Source organism: Bison bison, unplaced genomic scaffold, assembly GCF_000754665.1.
Source record: "Bison bison bison isolate TAMUID 2011002044 unplaced genomic scaffold, Bison_UMD1.0 scf7180017864518, whole genome shotgun sequence".
Lineage (NCBI taxonomy): Eukaryota > Metazoa > Chordata > Mammalia > Artiodactyla > Bovidae > Bison > Bison bison.
Genome location: NW_011495071.1, coordinates 6,929,897 through 6,950,670, shown reverse-complemented (window position 1 = coordinate 6,950,670; position 20,774 = coordinate 6,929,897). Strand labels below are relative to the sequence as shown.

Here is a 20,774-nt window from a genome sequence, read left to right as displayed (position 1 = left end):
ACCCTGCTGAGTCGATCCCCACCATCCTGGACGGCTTCCATTCCCAGGAAGTGTGGGCCGGCCACACCATGGAGCTGCCCTGCACCGCCTCCGGTTACCCCATCCCCGCCATCCGCTGGCTCAAGGATGGCCGACCCCTCCCAGCCGACAGCCGCTGGACCAAGCACATCACGGGGCTGACCATCAGTGACCTGCGGACCGAGGACAGCGGCACCTACATTTGTGAGGTCACCAACACCTTCGGCTCAGCAGAGGTCACAGGCACCCTCACGGTCATTGGTGAGTAGGGGAGCGCCTCTTCCAGCCCCAGTAAGCTTTGAGAGCGCTGCCTCTGGTGGGGAGGGACATGAGGGCAGCCCAATGCTTCTGGCTGGCCCCAGAGATGATCCCCTTGTTGGGGAAGGCAGGTTGGTGCCCTGAGAAAAGTACTGGGTTTGAAATCAGAAGACCTGCCTTTTAGTTCTGATGTCATCAGATAATAACTGACCTGGGGGAAATCAGATAACCATGAGCATCACCTCTGTGCCCTTTTCTGTCGAACAGGATAATAACCCTGCCCCTCCTACCTCCTAGAGGTCACGAGGGTCATAGGGAACAATGACGGTGACGTGACAAGCTCATGGGGTTTCTCAGCTTCTTGGGAGGAGGCAGTGTCTATACTAAAGGGAATGATGCTGATGTGAATCTAGTAGGGGACATATGAGTCCATCAGAGGCGACATTCAGAGTATTTAGGGATAACTTCTAGGGAGACACTGGGGGTAAACACTCAGGGCAGCCTTTCCAGGACCTGCCAGTTGGGCATGAACTCTGGTCCTTCCTGTTCCTCCTCACATTCCAGAGTCCCAGGGTCCAGGGAGCACACATGGAGAGCAGGAGGCCTTCACAGACCCCTGCTGTTGCTGAGCCCCTGGAAGGGCAGAGGGGCTGAGGTCAGGCTGGAAAACCCCTGGAGGGGAAGTGGTGAGACCTGGAGCTTTCTTCCCCCACCCCACCTCATCTCTCTCTAGGGTTCCCTGCTCTTGGGGCTTCAGGGAAGGTGTTGGCAGAGAGGGGCTGAGACTTGGAGACCCTGTGGGATCTCAGTCTTGTGGGGCAGCAAGAGCCTGAGTCCATGAACTCTGAACCTGATGACATCCTGGGGAATTCAACCTGGTCAGTGGAAAGAGGCTGTCCAGAGGTGGTCCCGTCCCCATCCCCCACCTCTGCCGTTGAGATTGACCAAAGAGGCTCTCTGCCCAGCTCACCCCCTGTCTCATGAGCACAGAGCTGCAGGTCTCCAGACCCTCGGCTGGACCAGAGGACCACACAGAGCCCACCTCCTCTGGGCTGACCTTCTGGGTGACATTCTGTCACCCTCAGCCCAGATATGGGCCCAGTCTCCTCCCCATAACCACAGGGATCTTGACAGTTGGGGCATGTTTATCTGCAGTGCAGGGAGGAGACCCTCCCCATGTGAATTCACTGTAAAGCTGGAAGAGCAGAAAGAGCCCCCAAGAAATGCTCTGGGAGCAACAGTTTGTGATACAAACGCTTAGGTTAAAATGCTGGAAGCTTAGGGGCGGGGGAAGGTCCTCTCGTACAGACAAGACGTGGACCACAGAGTAGGCGGATAGGAGGACCAGGGTCTGTACCCTCTTCTAAGCTCCATCCAAAATTGTTTGGCCTGCAATGCGGGAGACCTGGGTTTGATCCCCGGGTTGGGAAGATCCCCTGGAGGAGGGCATGGCAACCTACTCCAGTATTCTTGCCTGGAGAATCCCCTTGGACAGAAGAGTCTGGTGGGCTACAGTCCATGGGGTCGTAAAGAGGCAGACATAACTGAGCAACTAAGCACACAGTATTACCTTCACCCCCTTCAACCTCTTCTGCTACACACAAACACACACTCACACTCATACACGCACACTATCTCAGGGAACAGGTCAGGAGGGCTGCGTACCCCCATCCTTGGAAAATTAGCACACCTCACTCTGAGTTAATTTGGTGTTCCAAGCTCCAGCTTCAGTACAGACAGGCAAGCAAGTACTTACACACACATGTCCAGGCAGATGTGTTGAAAGTTCACATGCCCACTTCCCTGTACACACATGCGGACATACATGGTGTCTGTGTACACCCACAGGTACACACTCTCATCCTAGACCACATGGACACACAATAAGTAACTGCCTAGAGCTGTGTGCACATGCTCTGCCCCTGCGGGCATGGATACTCCTGACTCTCTGAGATGCAGAGCTCCCCACCGTCCCCCTCACTGGGCTGGACTGGATAACCAGGTTCAGGGGGAAGTGACATGGCGTTTCTCTGTCTTCCTTCCCCTCTGATAGCCCCTCTTTGCCAGGTTCATGGAGAGGAAAGCAATGTTTTCATATCCCCCTCATTCTGCCACCCAACCTCCCACCCATCCTCCGTGAGGCCCTGTGCAGAGGCAATGAGGAGAGAGCTGCTGGCTGGCAGGTCCTGGGAGCCCTGGCTGGTACCTGGGGCAAGTGGAATGCCACCTGCGTCATTGCACACTGATGTTCCCTGGGTAGCAGGCAGAGGATCTGGGAGTGAACAGGCTAAGCAGAGTGTGAGCAGACTCCTGCCTGCTTTGACTGTGCCCACCCAGGCAGGCCTGCCATACGCCCCTCTCCTGCAGGCTCCATTATTGGGGGTCTAAGGCTCCTGCAGGTCTCTGGCTCCTGAAATCCCCAAGCCCATGGAGATCAAGGGAGAGAGGCCAGCTTGGGGCTGGTAACCAGCCAGCCAGTCAATCAATAAACACAAATCAGACAGCAGTTGTGATATAAAGATGAGAGACACCGCCCTTCTTTCAAGTGGCTCACAGTCCAGGGGGAGAGAGAAAAACAAAGTGGTGATCGGAAGACGGTGATCTTGGTGTTCTGTTAGTTACACACAGGGAGCCTCAGAAGAGGAATCCTTAACCCAGTCTGGGAGGGGAATAGTATCCAGGAAGGCTTCTTGGAAGGGGTGAGTTTGGTGTGAAGGATGAGTAGGAAACAGGCAAAGGGGGCCAAGGGTGCCCTGGGTGTGCAGGAACCACAGGCAGGATGCTGCTCTAGAGACTGCAGAGCTGAGGAGGGGGCCAGGTCTCAAGGGCCTCCATGGCCTTGGATGCCAAGCTGAAAGTTGTTGGGTGCCACGCAAGTTATGATCAGGGCAGTGGCTGGCTGCAGTGAGGTGGACCGATGGAAGGTCATGAGGAAAAAGGAGGAATGGAGAAAAAGTTCCTCATGGGTCCAGGCCTGGAGCTCTAGGCCTGCAGCCGGACAGAGGCAGTGGAGGTGAAGAGTAGGGAGTCGACTGATGCGTATAAAAGAAGTCAGACCAGCAGAAAGTAGTGATTGGTTATCTGGATAAGCACGGGAGACAGGTGGCGGGCCATGGGTGCCTCCCTGGTTTCTAGGGTGGGTGACAGTGAAAACGATGAGCCAGCCAAGCTTCCGTCCTCCTCATGAGCCAAAGGGCGCTTTCCAACCCCGCCCGGGCCAGGACCCCACATCAGGACAACACAAGCCATCACAACAACAGGTGCCAAGACATCCTCTGGCCTGACCCTGCCATTTCACAGATGGGTAAACTGAGCCCTAGAGAGAGGAATTCACTCAGTCTGGTTCCCACCCATGCCCCCCACCCTGACACACACACAAGACATCTTGGAGACAAAACCAGGGTCTCCTGACTCCCAGGGCCTTTTATGATCGCCACCCACCCACAACCACACTCCACTCACAGTGAGTCCTTTGCTTTTTTTTCCTCCCCATTTCCCCTCGCCTTTCCCCTGCCTGGTCCGGCCCAGACCCCCTTCACGTGACCCTGACACCAAAGAACCTGAAGACTGGCATCGGCAGCACGGTCATCCTCTCCTGTGCCCTCCTGGGCTCCCCGGAGTTCACCATCCGCTGGTACCGCAACACCGAGCTGGTGCTGCCCAGTGAGGCCATTTCCATCCGCGGGCTCAGCAACGAGACGCTGCTCATCACCTCGGCCCAGAAGAGCCACTCAGGGGCCTACCAGTGCTTCGCCACGCGCAAGACCCAGACTGCCCAGGACTTTGCCATCATTGTGCTGGAAGGTGAGTCGGGGCTGGGGGGCAGCTGGGCGGGTGCCAGATTCCCACAGCCAGGCCAGGAGGTACCCCCCCTCCCGACAGGAAGCATTCATCCAGCGCTCACTACACACCAAGGAGATGCACTGCCTCATTTCATCCTCCCACGGGCCCTGCTTGGAGGTATTTTTTAAAAATAATATCTATTTTGCAATTGAGGAAACTGAGGCTTTGGTCACTTGCCCAAGGTCACACAGTTCTGCCAAGGAGCTGGGGTTGAACTCAGGTCTCTTAAACAATAACTCCATCGCCTCTACAAAATTACTGCTGCTAAGCCGCTTCAGTCGTGTCCGACCCTGTGCGACCCCATAGACGGCAGCCCACCAGGCTCCCCCGTCCCTGGGATTCTCCAGGCAAGAACACTGGAGTGGGTTGCCATTTCCTTCTCCAATGCATGAAAGTGAAAAGTGAAATTGAAGTTGCTCAGTCGTGTCCAACTCTTTGCAACCCCATGGACTGCAGCCTACCAGGCTCCTCCACCCATGGGATTTTCCAGGCAAGACTACTGGAGTGGGGTGCCATCGCCTTCTCCAACAAAATTCCTAGAACTGCACTATTAGAGGGTTTCCCAGGTACGCTACTGGCAAAGAATCCACCTGACAATGCAGGAGACCCGGGTTTGATTCCTGGGTTGGGAAGATCCCCTGGAGAAGGAAATGGCAACCCACTCCAGGGTTCTTGCCTGGAGAATCCCATGAACAGAGTAGCCTGGCAGGCTATAATCCATGGGGTCGCAGAGAGTCGGACACGACTTAGCGACTAAACCACTACAAATCCTTTATAGCATTCCTGCATGGAAGGATGGCCAGCATTAATGATTACATACCCATGATCCATGGAGAAAGTGGGGGCCTGGGGGTCCAGTCTTCGGTTCACTAAGATTTAAGCCCCGTCACAGACATCTCCCCCCACCACAACGGCCTCTGGGGAGCTTGCATCTTAAGCCTCAAACTTTCAGCTTTTTGATGCCACCCCTCCCACTGAAATGAGCTGGAATTAGATTCTTCAGATCCAGTCCCTTCAAGTCCTGGTTCCACACATAGTTAACCTCTGAGCCTGTGTGTCTTTATTAATAAAGTTAGAAGAAAGAGGTGGAAAAGGAAAAGTTGAGAGGATCTAACATTTATGAAGCACTTACAAAGTGCTGTGTAAGCGTCTTTAAAGCATTAATTCATTTGTTCCTCACATCCGTACAAGGAGGATATAATTGTTGCTCCCATGATCTCCATCGTCCACAGGGGGATGCTGACAAAACTCAGACATGTTAAGTAACTTGCCCAAAGACACAGAGCTAACAAAGTGACTGAGACTGGATTCAAATCCAAGGGTCTTCATTCATATGCAATAGTAATAGGGCACCCAACAGGGTTTTATGGATAGCACGTGATGAGGTGGGGTGGCCTGGTGGGGACAGTCTCTCCATGACTCAGTGACCCTGAAGGGGGCTCCTTGCACCCTGCAGATGGCACTCCCCGCATCGTCTCATCCTTCAGCGAGAAGGTGGTCAACCCCGGGGAGCAGTTCTCACTGATGTGCGCGGCCAAGGGTGCCCCACCCCCCACCATCACCTGGGCCCTGGATGACGAGCCCATCGTGCGGGACGGGAGCCACCGCACCAACCAGTACACCATGTCCGATGGCACCACCATCAGCCACATGAATGTCACGGGGCCCCAGATCCGTGACGGGGGCGTGTACCGGTGCACGGCACGGAACTCGGTGGGCAGTGCTGAATATCAGGCGCGAATAAACGTAAGAGGTGCCTGTCTACATTTAAATATCAGAATAGGCTTTTAAGTTCCTTTGCCATCTCTGTGGTTACCATTATTCTTGTGGTGATTAGTACTTATTATTAATCGTCATTTTGATTTTAGTAGAGGTCTCTCTCCTGTCCCCCTCTCCCTGCCCCCCGCAAATCCCATCATCCATTCTTGTGTGTGTGTGTGTGTCTGGTACAGTTCACCCTCTTTGCATTCCCATTCTCCTCCTCCCTGCACCCCTCCCACAATCCTGCCCCCTACCCCGTCCCTCCCCATCAATCTCTCTGGCTCCAGGTACATTGAGCACTCCACTGGCATCTGCGTCCCACCCAGGCCTTGCAAGGACAGGCACAGGGCAGGGGTCAGTGGTCCAGGCATGCCCTTTGGTAGAGATGTCCACCAAAGCTTTATCCCCATGTGCCCCCACAGAGCCACCCCTGAGATGCTCCAGGAGCTGTGAGCAGCCAGGAGCCAGGGAACCATCTTCTCTCAATCCACCATCTCCTGGCTAGCCTCTAAGACCCCAGCCATGAAGACTAGGGGGTTCTGGCTGGGTGAGGGTGCCCCAAGGCAGGCACCTCCATGAGTGGAGGAAGGAGTCCTCATAGTGACCTTCCCCATGCCTCAGGTCTCCAACTTGCTGTGGTAAGAACAGAGGCTCCTCTGAAGCACTCTGTAGCCAAGTGGGGTCAGACTAGTCCTCATCTGACCCTACCAGTGAGCCCTGACCCAAGAGCAGAAGAGGCTCAGGGGAGTGGGAGGGCCCTGGTCCAGGGGCGCTGGTGGCCGCCGTGGAAACAGGGAAGGGGAGAGGCGAGGTCATGCTGAATTCATCTGTGCCAGGTCTCTGACCCCCACATGAGAAACGTGGTCTCCCTTTGACCACCCTCCTGCCCTCTCTGAATTGGAAGGGGACAGAGCTGCCCAGTCATGGGAGATGCCTTGGCCCAGCCCCTCATCTGCTGGGTGAGGGGGGAGCTGGAAGCCCAGAGTTTCATATACCTGCTCCAGCACTAACCCTGCTTGGTAGCCTCTGAGCCTCCTTTGCAATTCCCATGTAACCATCTGCCCACTAACGCAGCCTACGACCCTCCCCATTTCCGCCAGGGTAATCAGAGCCCCTCTTTGTAGCCCCTTCCCAGGGGCGCAGAGAACACATTTATTGTTGAAAGAAGAGCATCCAAGGAAGACCTTCCTATTGTCCTTTAAGTAGTTAATATACGTGAGATCCTTTTTGGTCTAAGACCGTTGTGAGCAAATCGAATGAAAGTAACAGCATCTCGACATTTCCATTTTAACCCCCAGATCTTAATCTCCTCCTAAATGAGGACTCACCCTCCCAGATCCCCATCACTTCTTGGTGAGGCATCGGTTTGCTCATCTACCCCATCCCAGTAGGGGAATGGATTCTCGCCCCAGGGCATGAATGAACCGTCTCTGTTTGCAACTGTTTGAAGCTAGTAACAGTGAATCCTGGAGAGACCCCGGGTGCCCCCAGTTCCAGCCTCTGCCTCATAAAAAAAAAAAAAAAGGTCTCCCTTTCCCCCTGCCGAATTTCCATCCCCTAAGAGTTTCTGAGGCCAAACGACTGAGACGAGCACCCCAGGGCGACGCCTGGCTGTCCCTGGCTAACCGCACCATCACCCGTCCTCTCCTCCTCCCTCCGACTCCTGCCCAGGCCCCCCCAGCATCCGGGCGATGAGGAACATTACGGCCGTGGCTGGGCGGGACACCCTTGTCAACTGCAGGGTCATCGGCTACCCCTACTACTCCATCAAGTGGTACAAAGACGCCCTCCTGCTGCCCGACAACCACCGGCAGGTGGTGTTCGAGAACGGGACCCTCAAGCTGACGGATGTGCAGAAGGGCATGGACGAGGGAGAGTACCTGTGCAGTGTCCTCATCCAGCCGCAGCTCTCCATCAGCCAGAGCGTCCACGTGGCCGTCAAAGGTAGGCTCCCCCCGCTGCCACCCTGAACCGGAGCACCCCCCTGGTCACCCAGAACTGCAGGCTCCTCTCCGCAGCCGCTCAGCTGGCAGCAGGCAGTCCTGAGTGGAAAGCCAAGAAGAGAAGGCTCTGGCCTGGAGTTTGGAAAAAGTGGGGCAGGGAGATTGCACGGGGGCAGGGGGCACAAGAAGGCCATGGATACCTCTATGTCCAGTTCCGGCTGTGGGCTGCAGGTCAAGGAAGCGCTGGCCCCAGGGGCATGAGGGGTCAGTGACACACAAGAGGAGTCAGGTCACCTGGTCAGAGGTGATTGGCTATATTGTTCCCCTGTGTCAGCATGGAGCCACCCAGAACTCAGCAGGGCCCATCAGAGACCAGCAGGCACTCGAGGGGCAGGACTCAGAATGGAAGCAGCAGGAGGGAGGGTGGAAGGCATAGGCACTGGGTGCCCTGACTCCCTTCGGGGTTCAGACAGGCGAGGCTGCTTTTCCATAATTGACAAGGACCTTTCAACTGCTAAGGGCTTCACTGGTGACTCATATGGTAAAGAATCTGCCTGCAGTGCAGGAGACACAAGTTCAATCTCTGGGTCAGAGATCCCCAGGAGAAGGAAATGGCAACCCACTCCAATATTCTTGCCTGGGAAATCCCATGGACAGAGGAGCCTGGGGGGCTAGAAGTCCGTGAGGTCACTAGGAGTCAGACACAACTGAGCAACTAACACTTTCAGCTGCTAATGCTGCTGGAGGTCTGGAACCTAAAACCCTCATCCCTCCCAGGCCCTCCACGCTCACCTGGGCGAGGTCTGTGTTCTGACCAGACACCTGACACTGTGCCTGGTACGTGGTAGCCATTCAGTAAATGTGGATTGAAGGAATGAAGGTGCATCAACGAGCAAATAAATGAATGCCTGACTGAGCCACAGAGGTCCCCCTGGGTCAGGGGCTGTGTGGCGCTTGAAGCTCCCTCTCAAACACATTCTTTGAAACTGACAGGCCTGGAGATCGGATGGTGGGTGAGAGCTCGGTGGCCTGGTTTCCCAGGGGGCAGGGTGGAGAGGTGGGGCCTGCCTCCTGGGTGAGGAGAGGTCCCTGAAAGCCAGGCAGCTGGAGTGCTGGGTCATTGGGCCAGTGGTGGCCATGATGGATAAGGGCTCCTGTCCCTTTCTGAAGAGCCGGGGTAGGCTCCAGCATATCCCCAAATGGGAAACATGAACGCAGAGAGGAAGTCAGCCTGGGCCCTCGAACCCACAGGAAGGAGAAAGCTGGGGGCTCCGGGCTTAGAAAGGGCTCTAACATGGGGGGAGGGTCCAGGGGGCCCAGATTCCTGAAGCAAGACAGAATGGAGGCCTTGTAGACAGGAACAGGGGGTCTCGGGGGTATCTGGGCCTCGTGGACAGGAAGGGGGGTCTCGGAGGCATCTGGGCCTCATGGACAGGAAGGGGGGTCTCGGGGGTGTCTGGGCCTCGTGTACAGGAAGGGGGGTCTCACGGGTGTCTGGGCGTCATGGACAGGAAGCGGGGGACTCAGGGGTATCTGGGCCTCGTGGACAGGAAGGGGGGTCTCGGGGGTGTCTGGGCCTCGTGGACAGGAAGGGGGGTCTCGGAGGCATCTGGGCCTCATGGACAGGAAGGTGGGGATTCAGGGGTGTCTGGGCCTCGGGGACAGGAAGGGGGGGCTCGGGGGTGTCTGGGCCTCGTGGACAGGAAGGGAGGTCTCGGGGGCGTCTGGGCCTCGTGGACAGGAAGAGGGGGACTCGGGGGAGTCTGGGCCTTGCGGACAGGAAGAGAGGAGTCTAGGGGAAGGACTGGTTTGGGGAGACAGATGCTGCCTCTGGTTTGGACCCCTTCAAGCGTGCGGTGAAGATGGGCCACCCAGGGGGAAATGTCAGGACAGCTGGGGAAACGGAAGGTACAGCAAAGGGCGCAGTCAGGGCTTCGCTGCACTGCTGCCTGTCACCCAGGCTCTCTTATCGGCGCACCGGGGCCGAGTCACATGCCCCTCGTGCACCCACCACCTGTCGCAGTGCCAGACAGCGTGTGCTGCTCGAGCCGAAACTGAGACTTGAGTCTGGGCTGTGGTGACTTTCTGGGAAGCCTGGCTCTGAGCCCGAGAACTGGGGGAGGGGCCGTCCTGGTGGCCCTCTCAGGCTTGGAGACAAGAGACGAGACCTTAGCAGCATCCGCCTCCTGCCTCCTCTCTGCTGCACCCCAGGCAGGCAGAGGGTCGTTCTGGCCCCTTTCAGCCTGAAACCTCTGCCCAGCCCAGCGTCCTCATGCCAGCAGGAACCTCCCAACCCCCGGGCCCACCCAGCCTGGCTCCCGGCATCACAGGACGACCTGCCTGTATCCATTTCTGTTACACGCAGTGGACTCAGAGTTCACAGTGTAAACATCACATATTAAAACATCTAACCTTTGCTCTATTCCCTTCGCCCAGCCGCACCAGCGAGCGTTCGGCCGGATTTGTTGACTTAAAAAAAAATAATAACAGGGCTCCAGTGAGCCTGGTAGTACTCAGAACATCCTGAAAGCTGCTTCTGCTCATCAATTATTCAACCCCATTCAGGGAGCGATCAGCCCTAATGAATTGAATCTGATGCATTCCGTCTCGGCGACTCACTGGGCCTGTTGTGATTGTGCTGAGCGACAGTGTCTCCGGCCCCAGGGCGAGGGAAGGGGCGTGCGTGTATGTGTGTGTGTGTGTAATCCCAGAGCACAGAGCCCCTGCACTGGGCATGTGTGGCTCCCAGCATGCAGCATGAGCTTGGCGTTCACAAGCAGAGATGTGATGTGTGTGTATAGTGCACAGGGGCGTGTGCACACGCAGCCCCTTCCCTGCCCGCAGGGTCTGCAAATCCAGCCGTAGAAGGGGTACAGTCCTCCGTTTTCTCTCCAGATCAGTGCAGGTGCTCTGTGACCCTGTGCCCCTGCCCATCTGAAAGCTTAAATCCATCCTCCCCAATCCTTCCCAGACTCCCTCTCCCCACCTCATTAGAATGCGCTTTTGCAGAAGAATCCATCAGAGCTGATTATGAGCACGCTGCTTGATTAGCTGATGTGCTGTTCGAAGAGCTACTCGAGGAGGAGGAGGGTGGAGGAGGCGCCTCTGGGCGTGGAAAGGGGACCCAACTCTGGGGGAGGGAGGGGACTCAAGGGCAGACCTCTAGACCCACTCCTGCCTGTCTGCCTGGGACATGTGTCCCACCCAGAGGATCAGAGCAGAGACCTAGAGTATAGGGACGGATGCATGGGGGTGAGACGGGGCACTGGAAGCTTAGGATCAGTTGGAAGTCCTACACCCTCATCTCTCTGTAGGGCCAAGTGCCACAGGCAGGTCAGGGCAGAGCAAACACTCACACTACTCCATGAGCTGGTAAAAACCCTGCTGACTCTATTCCTTCTGGGACTGCTTGTCTTCTGATGAATTTTCCAAACACTGAGATGAGGCAAGCAGAACACACCAGACACACATGCATGCACACGCATGTGCAGAGGCCTGTGTGCATGGGTGCACACGCATGGACATACTGTATGTTTGTATGTATATGCCTGCAACAGACAGACACAAGTCAGCCTGTCCGCACTTCACACATACCACACGCAGTGGTATATACCCTCAAGGTTCCCTCTGTCCACATCCTCCTGTGAAGTGACATTCCTGAGCCACAGACGGTAGCTGCAGGCGCTACCATAGAGGAGATCCCCCAAGTGAGCCTGCTGTGACCAGCAAGGCAGAGAGGGCGAGGGTGCTTCCATGGCTGCCTGGACTCGGGTGTGTGTGACCCTGACTGGCAGGGGAGAGCCAGGCTGTGAGAAAGGCAAGGTTTGTCTCTGGGCATCCAGAGAGAGTCTTAGTAGGATGCTGAGAGGAAGGCATGGAGATTCAACCTAGATTTGGTGTCTTTAGGGCCCCCTGTAGCTGAAAAATAATGTAGCATAAAAGCATCTCTGGGCACACAGGCTGAATGTTTAATTAACTAAGAAAGCAGGGCTGTAACAGGAGCTCCTTGGCCTTGGCCCAGCAAAGGAACATCTCCATCCCCACATCTGAGCCTCCGGAGGCCCTTCAAAACAAGGGCATGAGTTGCTCTCTGCCCATTCTCAGTAAGGCCAGGACCGGGAGGTAGTGCCAGGTCCCTCTGGATAGCAGAGAACACACACATGCAGGCGCACACTCTCCCAAGTGCGCACACTCCTCACCACACTCCTTCCCTTGCTGCTCAACCAGTCCCTGCTGTGTGCTTGGGGGCTCCTCCTTCCCCCCTTTCGTCCTAGAGAATAGGGGTTTCTACGATCATGGGGCTTAAAAGAGAGCTGGTTCCCCGGCCAAATGTGTGCCATTGGCACAGATGGAGATTTAGAAGGAACGCGCTGGGATCCACAGGAAGTGGGCACGACGGATTCCCAGGGGCAGGTTGCCCAACGCACTGCGGGAAGGACACCAAGGATGCTGCTGCCCACGGCCCTGTTCCTCAGCAGAGGAAGCCAGGGGCACTGGAGCAAGCCTCCTCCTTACTGAACAGACAGGGCTCACGCGACGGTAGTGCTGAGGATAAAGCAGCATCTATCTGTCCATTTGGAGACATTGACTGTGCCCCACTCTCTTCCAGGCACTGTTCTTTGAACACCGCTGTGCTCAAGACAGGCAAAATTCCTGCCCTTGGGGAACTTACATTCTAGTGGGGGAAATGGTTAATGCATGCAATAGGTAAAAGATGTTTCATGTCAAACAGGGAGTAGGGAGCAGAGTGCCAAGGGGCGTGGAGAGTGGTTTGCAGTTTTAAATAGGGCGGTCAGGGAAGGCCTTCTGGAAAAGAGGGGGCTGTGTTTAAAAAAAAAAAAAAAAACTGAAGTGACAATATTCCTAAAATATGAGGCTTGTTACAACTGGATGTGTCAGGCTTTAATGACTGTTGGGTCCAACTGCCCCATTTTGCAGATGAGGAAACTGAGGCTCAGGGGCAGAGCAGGGTGGTGGCTAGAGGGTAGCCTGCTCACATTGCTCTTGGATAACAGAGTCTTTCCCCATCTCCATGCTGCGTAAGCATGGGAGCTCCAACTTTGTACGGTGCCCATTCTCTGCCAAATAGTGTTATAAATAAAAAGATTCAGTCTTGAAGAGAGCTCATGAGAGACGCCATGAAGTGTTTATGGGCTGGGCTGGTGGTCAGCATGACCTCCTCTGCACAATGCCCCCAAACAAGCTGCCGTAACAGCTTTATGGTGGCCGGGGGCCACAGGGACTGCCACGACTGCTCTGTCGTCTCAGCCATTCGAGCCTCTGACTTCTTCGCCATCACAACAGCTTGCTCAGACCCTGCCTCCCACACAGCTGAGAGTTGCCCTCTCACCAGAGATGACTGCGGCCAGAGCAGGGCTTCCAGAGAGAAATCCCGTCATTACATGGCATTCATGCCCCCTACCTTCAGACTGTGTGCTGGGGAGATGCTGGGAGTCAGGGCAGGAGGGTCCCTGTGGCCTGCTGGTAACCCTGAAGAAATTCCTGGGCATCACTGCCATGGAGGTGGTCCAACCGTCAACTTCTTTCTCAGATTGGGGGATAGACACACACACACATTCAAGGAGCCCGTGTCCGCCTCTGAGTGCTGGGAAGACACCACCGCCTCCTCCCAGTTTACAAAGTAGCCCCCTGTCCACACTGCAGGGCCCCTGCCCTGATTCTCGGAGCCTCCCGCTCACAGCCTCCTCTCGGTGTTCGGCGAGCTCGTGACGGAGCCAGGGTCCCTAGGCTTTCTTCTCCTCCAGGCAGTCCTTGTGTGCCTGGACTTATGGGGTTGTGGGAATGCCATCCTGGAGCCGAGGAATTCTGTGAGCAGCTCTGGCCTCTACCACCCTGTCCAAGGAGCTTCTAAGGGGACATTTATCCCCAATACCATACCTGCCCATCCTGCAGCAGGAGACAGTGGGGAGGGGAGTAAGGAACCTTACTCTTTGGACCCCCCCGGGGTTGTCTGGTCATCTGCCTCCTGCAGGACAGCAGTGCAGGAGATCTGGCCATCCCAGCTGACTGTCTAACCCCCAGGATGGATGTTGACTGCTGTCTCCTTCAGTGGACGCTCATACTGCCGTCAATATTATTCTGGGAGACCAGAAGGGAATGACAGCCTGTGATTGGCCCCTGCCTCTCCGCTCAGCCTTCTCCTGCATTCTCACTCATATATTTTGTAGACCACATGTGTCCTTTAGCTCTGTCCAAATGCCACCTCCTCCATGCAGCTGCAGATGGAACCAGGTGACACGCTCTCTGCTCTGAGTTCAGCATCTGTGTTTTCGGGTGGAGCTTGTTCAGTAACCACCAAGGGAGATGTCTTACCTTCCCGAGCAAATGCTAAGCTTCCAGAGGTTCTATCCACAATTCAAAGCATGTTCCTACTTTCCCCAGCCTACAAGGAGCATAATGCCTTCACAGTGCAGGCATTTCATAAATATTCGATGAATTAGTTAATGAATGAATTAACCTGCCTTAGTAACTTGTTCCGTTATCTAAATCCCTTCTTACTGAGAGAGACGATCTTCCCCTTGCCTGAGCTAAATCTGCCTGCCTCACCGCACTCTCCACTTGCTCTGCTCTCGATGGAAATGGAGTGCTTGGCCATCCATCCCTGAGGCACGGCCTTCTGCTCCTAGGTAGAGCCACCTGCCCCATGCCTTGCTTGCCCCACAGACTCCTCTCATGACTGTCTGACTCTCCTCTCGTCCATGGAGCCGGCTCTTGTTCTAGGACAGCAGGGGCCTGACCCCCGGGGAAGAACTAAGGGAGAAGCTCCTAGCTCCCAAATTATGTCGCATAAACACAGCATCTTGAAACACACGGTAGAGCTCCCTCTTTTCTGGACCAACCCCCATCCTGTGCTTTCCCACCCCTGCTCACCTCTAAGGTCCACGCAGGAAATGATAGCCAGACATATATTTACTCATCTGACAAGCACTTATTGGGCTCTTTCAATTTGCCAGGTATAATAAATACTGCCCTGTAGGGGCTCCCAGACCTCCCAGGGAGGGTGGTACTGCGAACAGTTACCTCACTGGCGTGTGATCAGGGCCATGATCAAGTGTGGACCAAGTGCTGCAGGGCTGTGCAGGAGGAGAGCAGGCTTCACAGAGGAGGTGGTACTGGAGCCAGGTCTGAAAGGATGCAGAGGAGTTTCCCATGAAGCCCCCTCGACTCTAGCTTTGAGCCTTTGTGGGAAGGAAGGCTGGACCAGAACTGGTTCTGCTAAGCCAAAGGAGATACACTGGCTGGCAGATCTGGGTCTGTGCAACAATTCCATCAAAAAGTCCATGGTGGCCAGAGGACTCAATCTGATCTAAGTTCCCAGCGAAGGGAGGATGGAACCTCCCAGGAAGGTCAGCGGAACCCAATAAGGAATCTCTGGAAAACTTCAGCAATGAGCACTGGGTCATTTCAAGAGTCAGGGATTCAGAGACATCTCACTGGATATATGCAAGACCCAAACCACTCAGAATATGGGGATAAGACCCCAACCCAGAGAGCAGCTGCAGCCAGAGTTTGGGATGCAGAGATCCGAACCATGACCAGAGTCCCAGAAAAGCTGGCTAGACTGAGGACCTGGATTGGGGCTCATGGTGGAGCCCACATGGTAGTTATTTCCACCCAGTGCCCAGCCGTGTTCACTAGACCTGGGCTGATATTTCGGAGCTGTGGGTGTTCCTGGTGAGCTGATGGAGCCCTCATGGCCAGAGTGAAGGGTATGGTGGGAGGTGACGTTGAGAAGGTCAGGTCAGTTAAGGCCCCTGCTTCACCCCGTAGGCCTTGGGGATAATGTCTCTCCTCGGTGTCACTTCCTCTAGACCTAGAACTCTTGACCAGGAACTTTCCCAAAGGTCCAAAGGGCTGCCAAGGGTTTTGCCACACCCGGCCGCTACTCAGGGCCTGCTCCCTACTGAACCCTGAAAATCCTCGGGGTGCAGGGAGAGCCTGGGACATGCATATGATGTCACCCATCCCTTTCCCCTCTAGGTTCATCACCCCACCCTCACCGGCTGTGTCCACTCTGGGTGGGGAGAATAGCAGGCTTCCAGGAGGGATGGGGCTGGTGCCTGGGAGGAGGCTGGAGGACTGTGGATGGCTTGGTAATTTAATTATTTGACTGCAGAAGGAGATCTCATCTACTGGGTGCTCATCCTTGTTAAGCTAATTGTCTGTCTCCTTCTTTCTCTTCTCCCCCCACTTGCCGGGGAAGTCGCTGTGGCCTAATTGAGTTATCATAAAGATAATGGCTGATGCTCTAGCCAGGGCTGAGAAAGGAGGATCCCTCTTACAGCGGCTCAGGCTCCAGACAGGCCCCCACCCCCACCCAGGAGCTGAGATGTGGGCAGTAGGAGGAGGAGGGGGTGGGGAGGCTGTGTGGGTGATGCTTAGCCAGGTGAGTCTACTCAAAGACGACAGGGCTCCCCCTCTGCTCTTTCCTGCCACCCAAGGAGAGCTTGTGTATGAGACAAAAGAGTCTCTGATCTGGGCATGTTTGGGGCTTTCTCAACAAGGCAACAATGTAGTATAAAGAAGAGGTATCGGACTTGGAGAATAGAGAGATCAGGTTTTAAATCCCACAGTCCCCTCTTATAAGCTGGGTGATGGAAGGCAAATGATTGCTCTGAACTCAGTTCTCTCATCTGTGAAATGGAGACAGCTCAGCTCACATCACATTCTTGGAGGGAGGATTCAACAAATCCTTTATGTGGATAAAGCAGCTGAAACAACCAGTGACGGGAGCTGCCATCCACCTGTCCTAACGTGATGATAATGGAAAGGGCTGGGCTAGGTGACAGGGCCTCCGCAGGAGGAGGCGAGGATACAGCAGCCTGGCTGGGGGACAGCCCGAGCATCTGGGGCACGTCATCTTTATCCATGCCAGGCCCCCAGACAGCTGGAGATGCAGTTCTGGGATACCACAGTGATCACAGGGGCACCGAGGGATGGCAGGGAAGTCAGGGCAAACGCTGAGCAGTGTGTCAGCAAGCAGACAGGAGTCAAGAAGCACACGAGTCGTCACCATTCAAGTTCCAGGACAAATCTGAAGGTGATGATGAATGCAGGCCAGCCCAGGCCCTGGAGAGAGAGCAGATCCCAGGCCCGGGTAGGCAAGGGGATGGAAGCCAGGGGATGATGTCAGGGCACCCAAGAGATTCTGCATATATATATAGGAGAACAGGCACCAACACCCAGGGGACTCTGTTTGCAGCCCACACAGTAGGGAGGAGCCAGAAGGCCAGGCAGGGGTGGATGTGCTGCCAGCCAGGCTGGGGCACATGGGGGCCTGACCGCAGCACCCCCTGCCTTTCCAGTGCCCCCTCTCATCCAGCCCTTTGAGTTCCCACCTGCCTCCATCGGCCAGCTGCTCTACATCCCCTGTGTGGTGTCCTCGGGGGACATGCCCATCCGCATCACGTGGAGGAAAGACGGGCAGGTGATCATCTCGGGCTCGGGCGTGACCATCGAGAGCAAGGAGTTCATGAGCTCCCTGCAGATCTCCAGCGTCTCCCTCAAGCACAACGGCAACTATACGTGCATAGCCAGCAACGCAGCGGCCACTGTGAGCAGGGAGCGCCAGCTCATTGTGCGTGGTGAGTGGGACAGGCCGGCCCCGTCGGGGGAGCGGGGCCCCAGCTCTGCTGTGGCTGGACACAGGCTCTCTAGATTCCCAGTCTGAGTCACAGGCTCAGAGAAAGTTGACTCCAGCAGGGACCTTAAGGATTAAGAGGCTCAAACCTCTTACTCTCTGGGAAACTGAGGCCTTATGAGAGGAAGACTCGGTTGGTCACTGGTGATGTCAGAATTGGTGCTCAGAATTCCCAATGTCCAACCTGATATGACTGGCAAAAGCTCTCAACATCTTGGGTTTCAGAGATGCCTGCTCCCCAATTTTGTAATGATCCAGGCAGGGCTGACATTACCTAGAAGGTGCCTAGAGCCCCAGGAAACCTATCAGAGACCAAGCTGATCTGTTCCTCCCTCACCCCCCCTCTTTCTGCAGTGCCCCCTCGATTCGTGGTACAGCCCAACAACCAGGATGGCATCTATGGCAAGGCTGGTGTGCTCAACTGCTCGGTGGATGGCTACCCCCCACCCAAGGTCATGTGGAAGCATGCCAAAGGTAAGTCCCTGGCCAGCCAGTATCTCTGACACAGCCGGGTGGGGAGGGGAGGATGCTAATGCAACTGAAGCCTAGTCCCTACGCAGGACTCCTGGTCCTAGGTTCTGAGCTCTCAGGGACCCCAGGCTATACCTGAACAGGAGGTCCTCCTCAGCCACCCACAAGGGTCTATGGATGAGGAACAGCTGGGGTCATGCTAGTTCTAAATTTCCTCTTGTCCCTGTAGATTGACCTCTGCTGTCTTCTCTCCAGCTCTAGAACTCAATCCAATCCACTTTCCCTATGCCTCCCCAAGTCTCCCCAGCCCGCCCTGGGGTCCCAGAGCCTCATCGACCCCTGATCCTTACTTGTCAAACCTATTCTTGGATCTCTGCCCTTCTTGGAACCCAACTTCATCCCAAGGATGCATTTGGTATCTGACTAAGTCCCACACCAACCTCTTATCCTTACTGTGTCCATGGCTGACTCTGGGGGAAGGGGAGGAGAGATTTGAAGCCCTACCCACCCCCAACCTTGGAGGATGGCTGGCCTCTTTCCCAGGCCTGACTGCCTAAGACCAGGCAAGTACCACACAAGGTTCAGTCTTCCCTTTGCCGATTGCCAAGTGGCCCAAAGATAACTCTTTCTTCCTCTCCAAGAAATTCAGCCCAAAGGAAGCTCAGTGCCAAGGTGGGCATCGAGCTGAGGCCCCGAGTCCATCTCCATTCCTCAGATCTGGGGCAGGCTCAGACCTCTGTGAGGGTCTTTCCTGTTTCCCAGGAAACAGGAACTGTGTGAGCTCCCAGCCCTTTGGGGATGCTTCAGAATGGCCCTAAAGCAGCAAAAGAAAGGTGCCAGGCCATTCCTTGAGGCACTGCGATCCTCCCAGCTCACTCCCCGACCCAGCCACTGGCCCTCCTCTCTTCTGCCTCCTTGCAGGGAGCGGGAACCCCCAGCAATACCACCCAGTGCCCCTCACCGGCCGCATCCAGATCCTGCCCAACAGCTCGCTGCTGATCCGCCACGTCCTGGAAGAGGACATCGGCTACTACCTCTGCCAGGCCAGCAACGGCGTGGGCACCGACATTAGCAAGTCCATGTTCCTCACCGTGAAGAGTGAGTTTCACCCCCATGAGCCCCTCCCAGCACTCCCTGATCGCAGGCCAAGGCCCATCTCTGCACTCACCCTGCCTCCCCACCTGGTTTCCCTTGCTCCTTCTCGGAGAGGGAGGCAGGAAGGATTCCTAGGCAGAGGTGGGCTTAGGAACTCTGAGGAGGGATTCAAAATCACTCTCATCTGAGACAATGGCCTCACTGTGAATGGCCCCAGCTCACTCTGCTCTTATCATGATAAATAGGTTAGGTGAAGTCACTAAGTCATGTCTGACTCTTTGTGACCCCAAGAACTGTAGCCCACCAGGCTCCTCTGTCCATGGAATTTCCCAGGCATGAATAGTGAAGTGGGCTGCCATGTCCTTCTCCAGGGGATCTTCCCAACCTAGGGATCAAATTCGGGTCTCCTGCATTGCAGGCAGACTCTCTACTGACTGAGCCAGTAGGGAAGCATTTACTATACCAAAGTATCATGTGACAGCCTATTTATTTTGCTCTGTAGGTTGGCAATTCCATCTGAATAGTCATATCGAACAATTTTTTTTTCTGTTATTTAATGTATGCCTGCTTGTGTATAACCTGTTAGTGGCTTAGAAAAGAAGAGATCATATACACAGTATAGGAGAAAGGCCTGTGGGATCTGGGTTCTGATTCCAGGTCCACCTTTTGATCTTCCTGGCTTTGGGCAAGTGACTTCACATCTTTAGGTTCCTTTCCTCACCTGTGCTAGAGGTTCGTTCCCAGCCCACTAGGCTCACAAAATCATTGTGCTTAACCCAGAAAATGATCGTGGAAAAGGGAAGACAATTCAGAAAGGGCAAAAGAGCAATACAACTCACCTTAGCTCGGTGCCATACCTCTGGCTTCTAAATCCCCAGACCTAGAGTCGGAATCAATCGCCTTGAAGTCTGGAATAGCCTTGAGTTCTGTTAAGTCACCCACAGACATTCCTACTGGGCAAACCTATCCCTTCATGCTGTTAGGGGTCTATGTAGTAGGCCCCTAAGAGTCATGTCAGGACAGTGTCTGAAACAGACCACAGGCCACAGAGAAGAGCAGTTAAACCCTGAGTTTTAGCATCTGACCAAGCCAGCTGTGACTCTGGGCATAATCACTGTGACCTCTCTGGGTTTTCCTGGGCTCTGTATCTCATATTCCTGCTGTACAAAAATGAGAGTCATGAGAGCACCTTACCTGTTATGTTTTATATCAAAAGCAAGTCAGATGGCGTGTGTAACGCAACCAGTATTGTACCTGGCACCCAGTAAGCCATCGGAGAGTCAGCCACCAGTTTTGGTTTTAATGGGAGACCCTCCAGGGTACGTGTAGGAAAGGCTGATGAGAGCAGTGCCCAGAGTGCGGTCTGCATCTCCCTGGAGGCCCCGCCTTTAAGAGTCATAGTTTCTTTATCGTTTGCCGAACCCGTGTTCAGCTCAGCACAAGACGGGGAAGCCCCGGCCATCGATCGATGCTCAGGGAGCTCCAGGCGCCGGAATCCCCGCCCTGGGGAGCTGCTTCCCTCACACTATCAAAAAGCACTTTGTCCTTAATAAAACCAGGCAATCAATCTACATCCCTCAGCCAGGGAGAGGAGAACACTGCTAATTCTGTCTGCGTGAGGCGAGAGGAATAGTAGGCACCTCGTGGAACTAGCCTGGCTGTTTGATCCTTATCTCCCCACTGTCAGCAGGAAAAAAAGAGCTCAAACTCTCAGCCCCTTTTTT

At 55.1% G+C, this 20,774-nt stretch overlaps 1 protein-coding gene across 1 annotated transcript in view; it reads left to right on the top strand.

Moving 5' to 3' along the window:
* The window catches only part of DSCAML1 (Down syndrome cell adhesion molecule like 1), a 368,170-nt gene that overhangs the window by 276,506 nt on the left and 70,890 nt on the right, over window positions 1-20,774 (top strand). Inside the window, exons 6-12 of the mRNA XM_010830644.1 lie at window positions 1-279; window positions 3,805-4,080; window positions 5,576-5,872; window positions 7,552-7,824; window positions 17,150-17,428; window positions 17,839-17,958; window positions 18,877-19,053. Coding sequence (XP_010828946.1) covers window positions 1-279; window positions 3,805-4,080; window positions 5,576-5,872; window positions 7,552-7,824; window positions 17,150-17,428; window positions 17,839-17,958; window positions 18,877-19,053 — 1,701 coding nt within the window. The remainder of the gene's footprint in view (window positions 280-3,804; window positions 4,081-5,575; window positions 5,873-7,551; window positions 7,825-17,149; window positions 17,429-17,838; window positions 17,959-18,876; window positions 19,054-20,774) is intronic.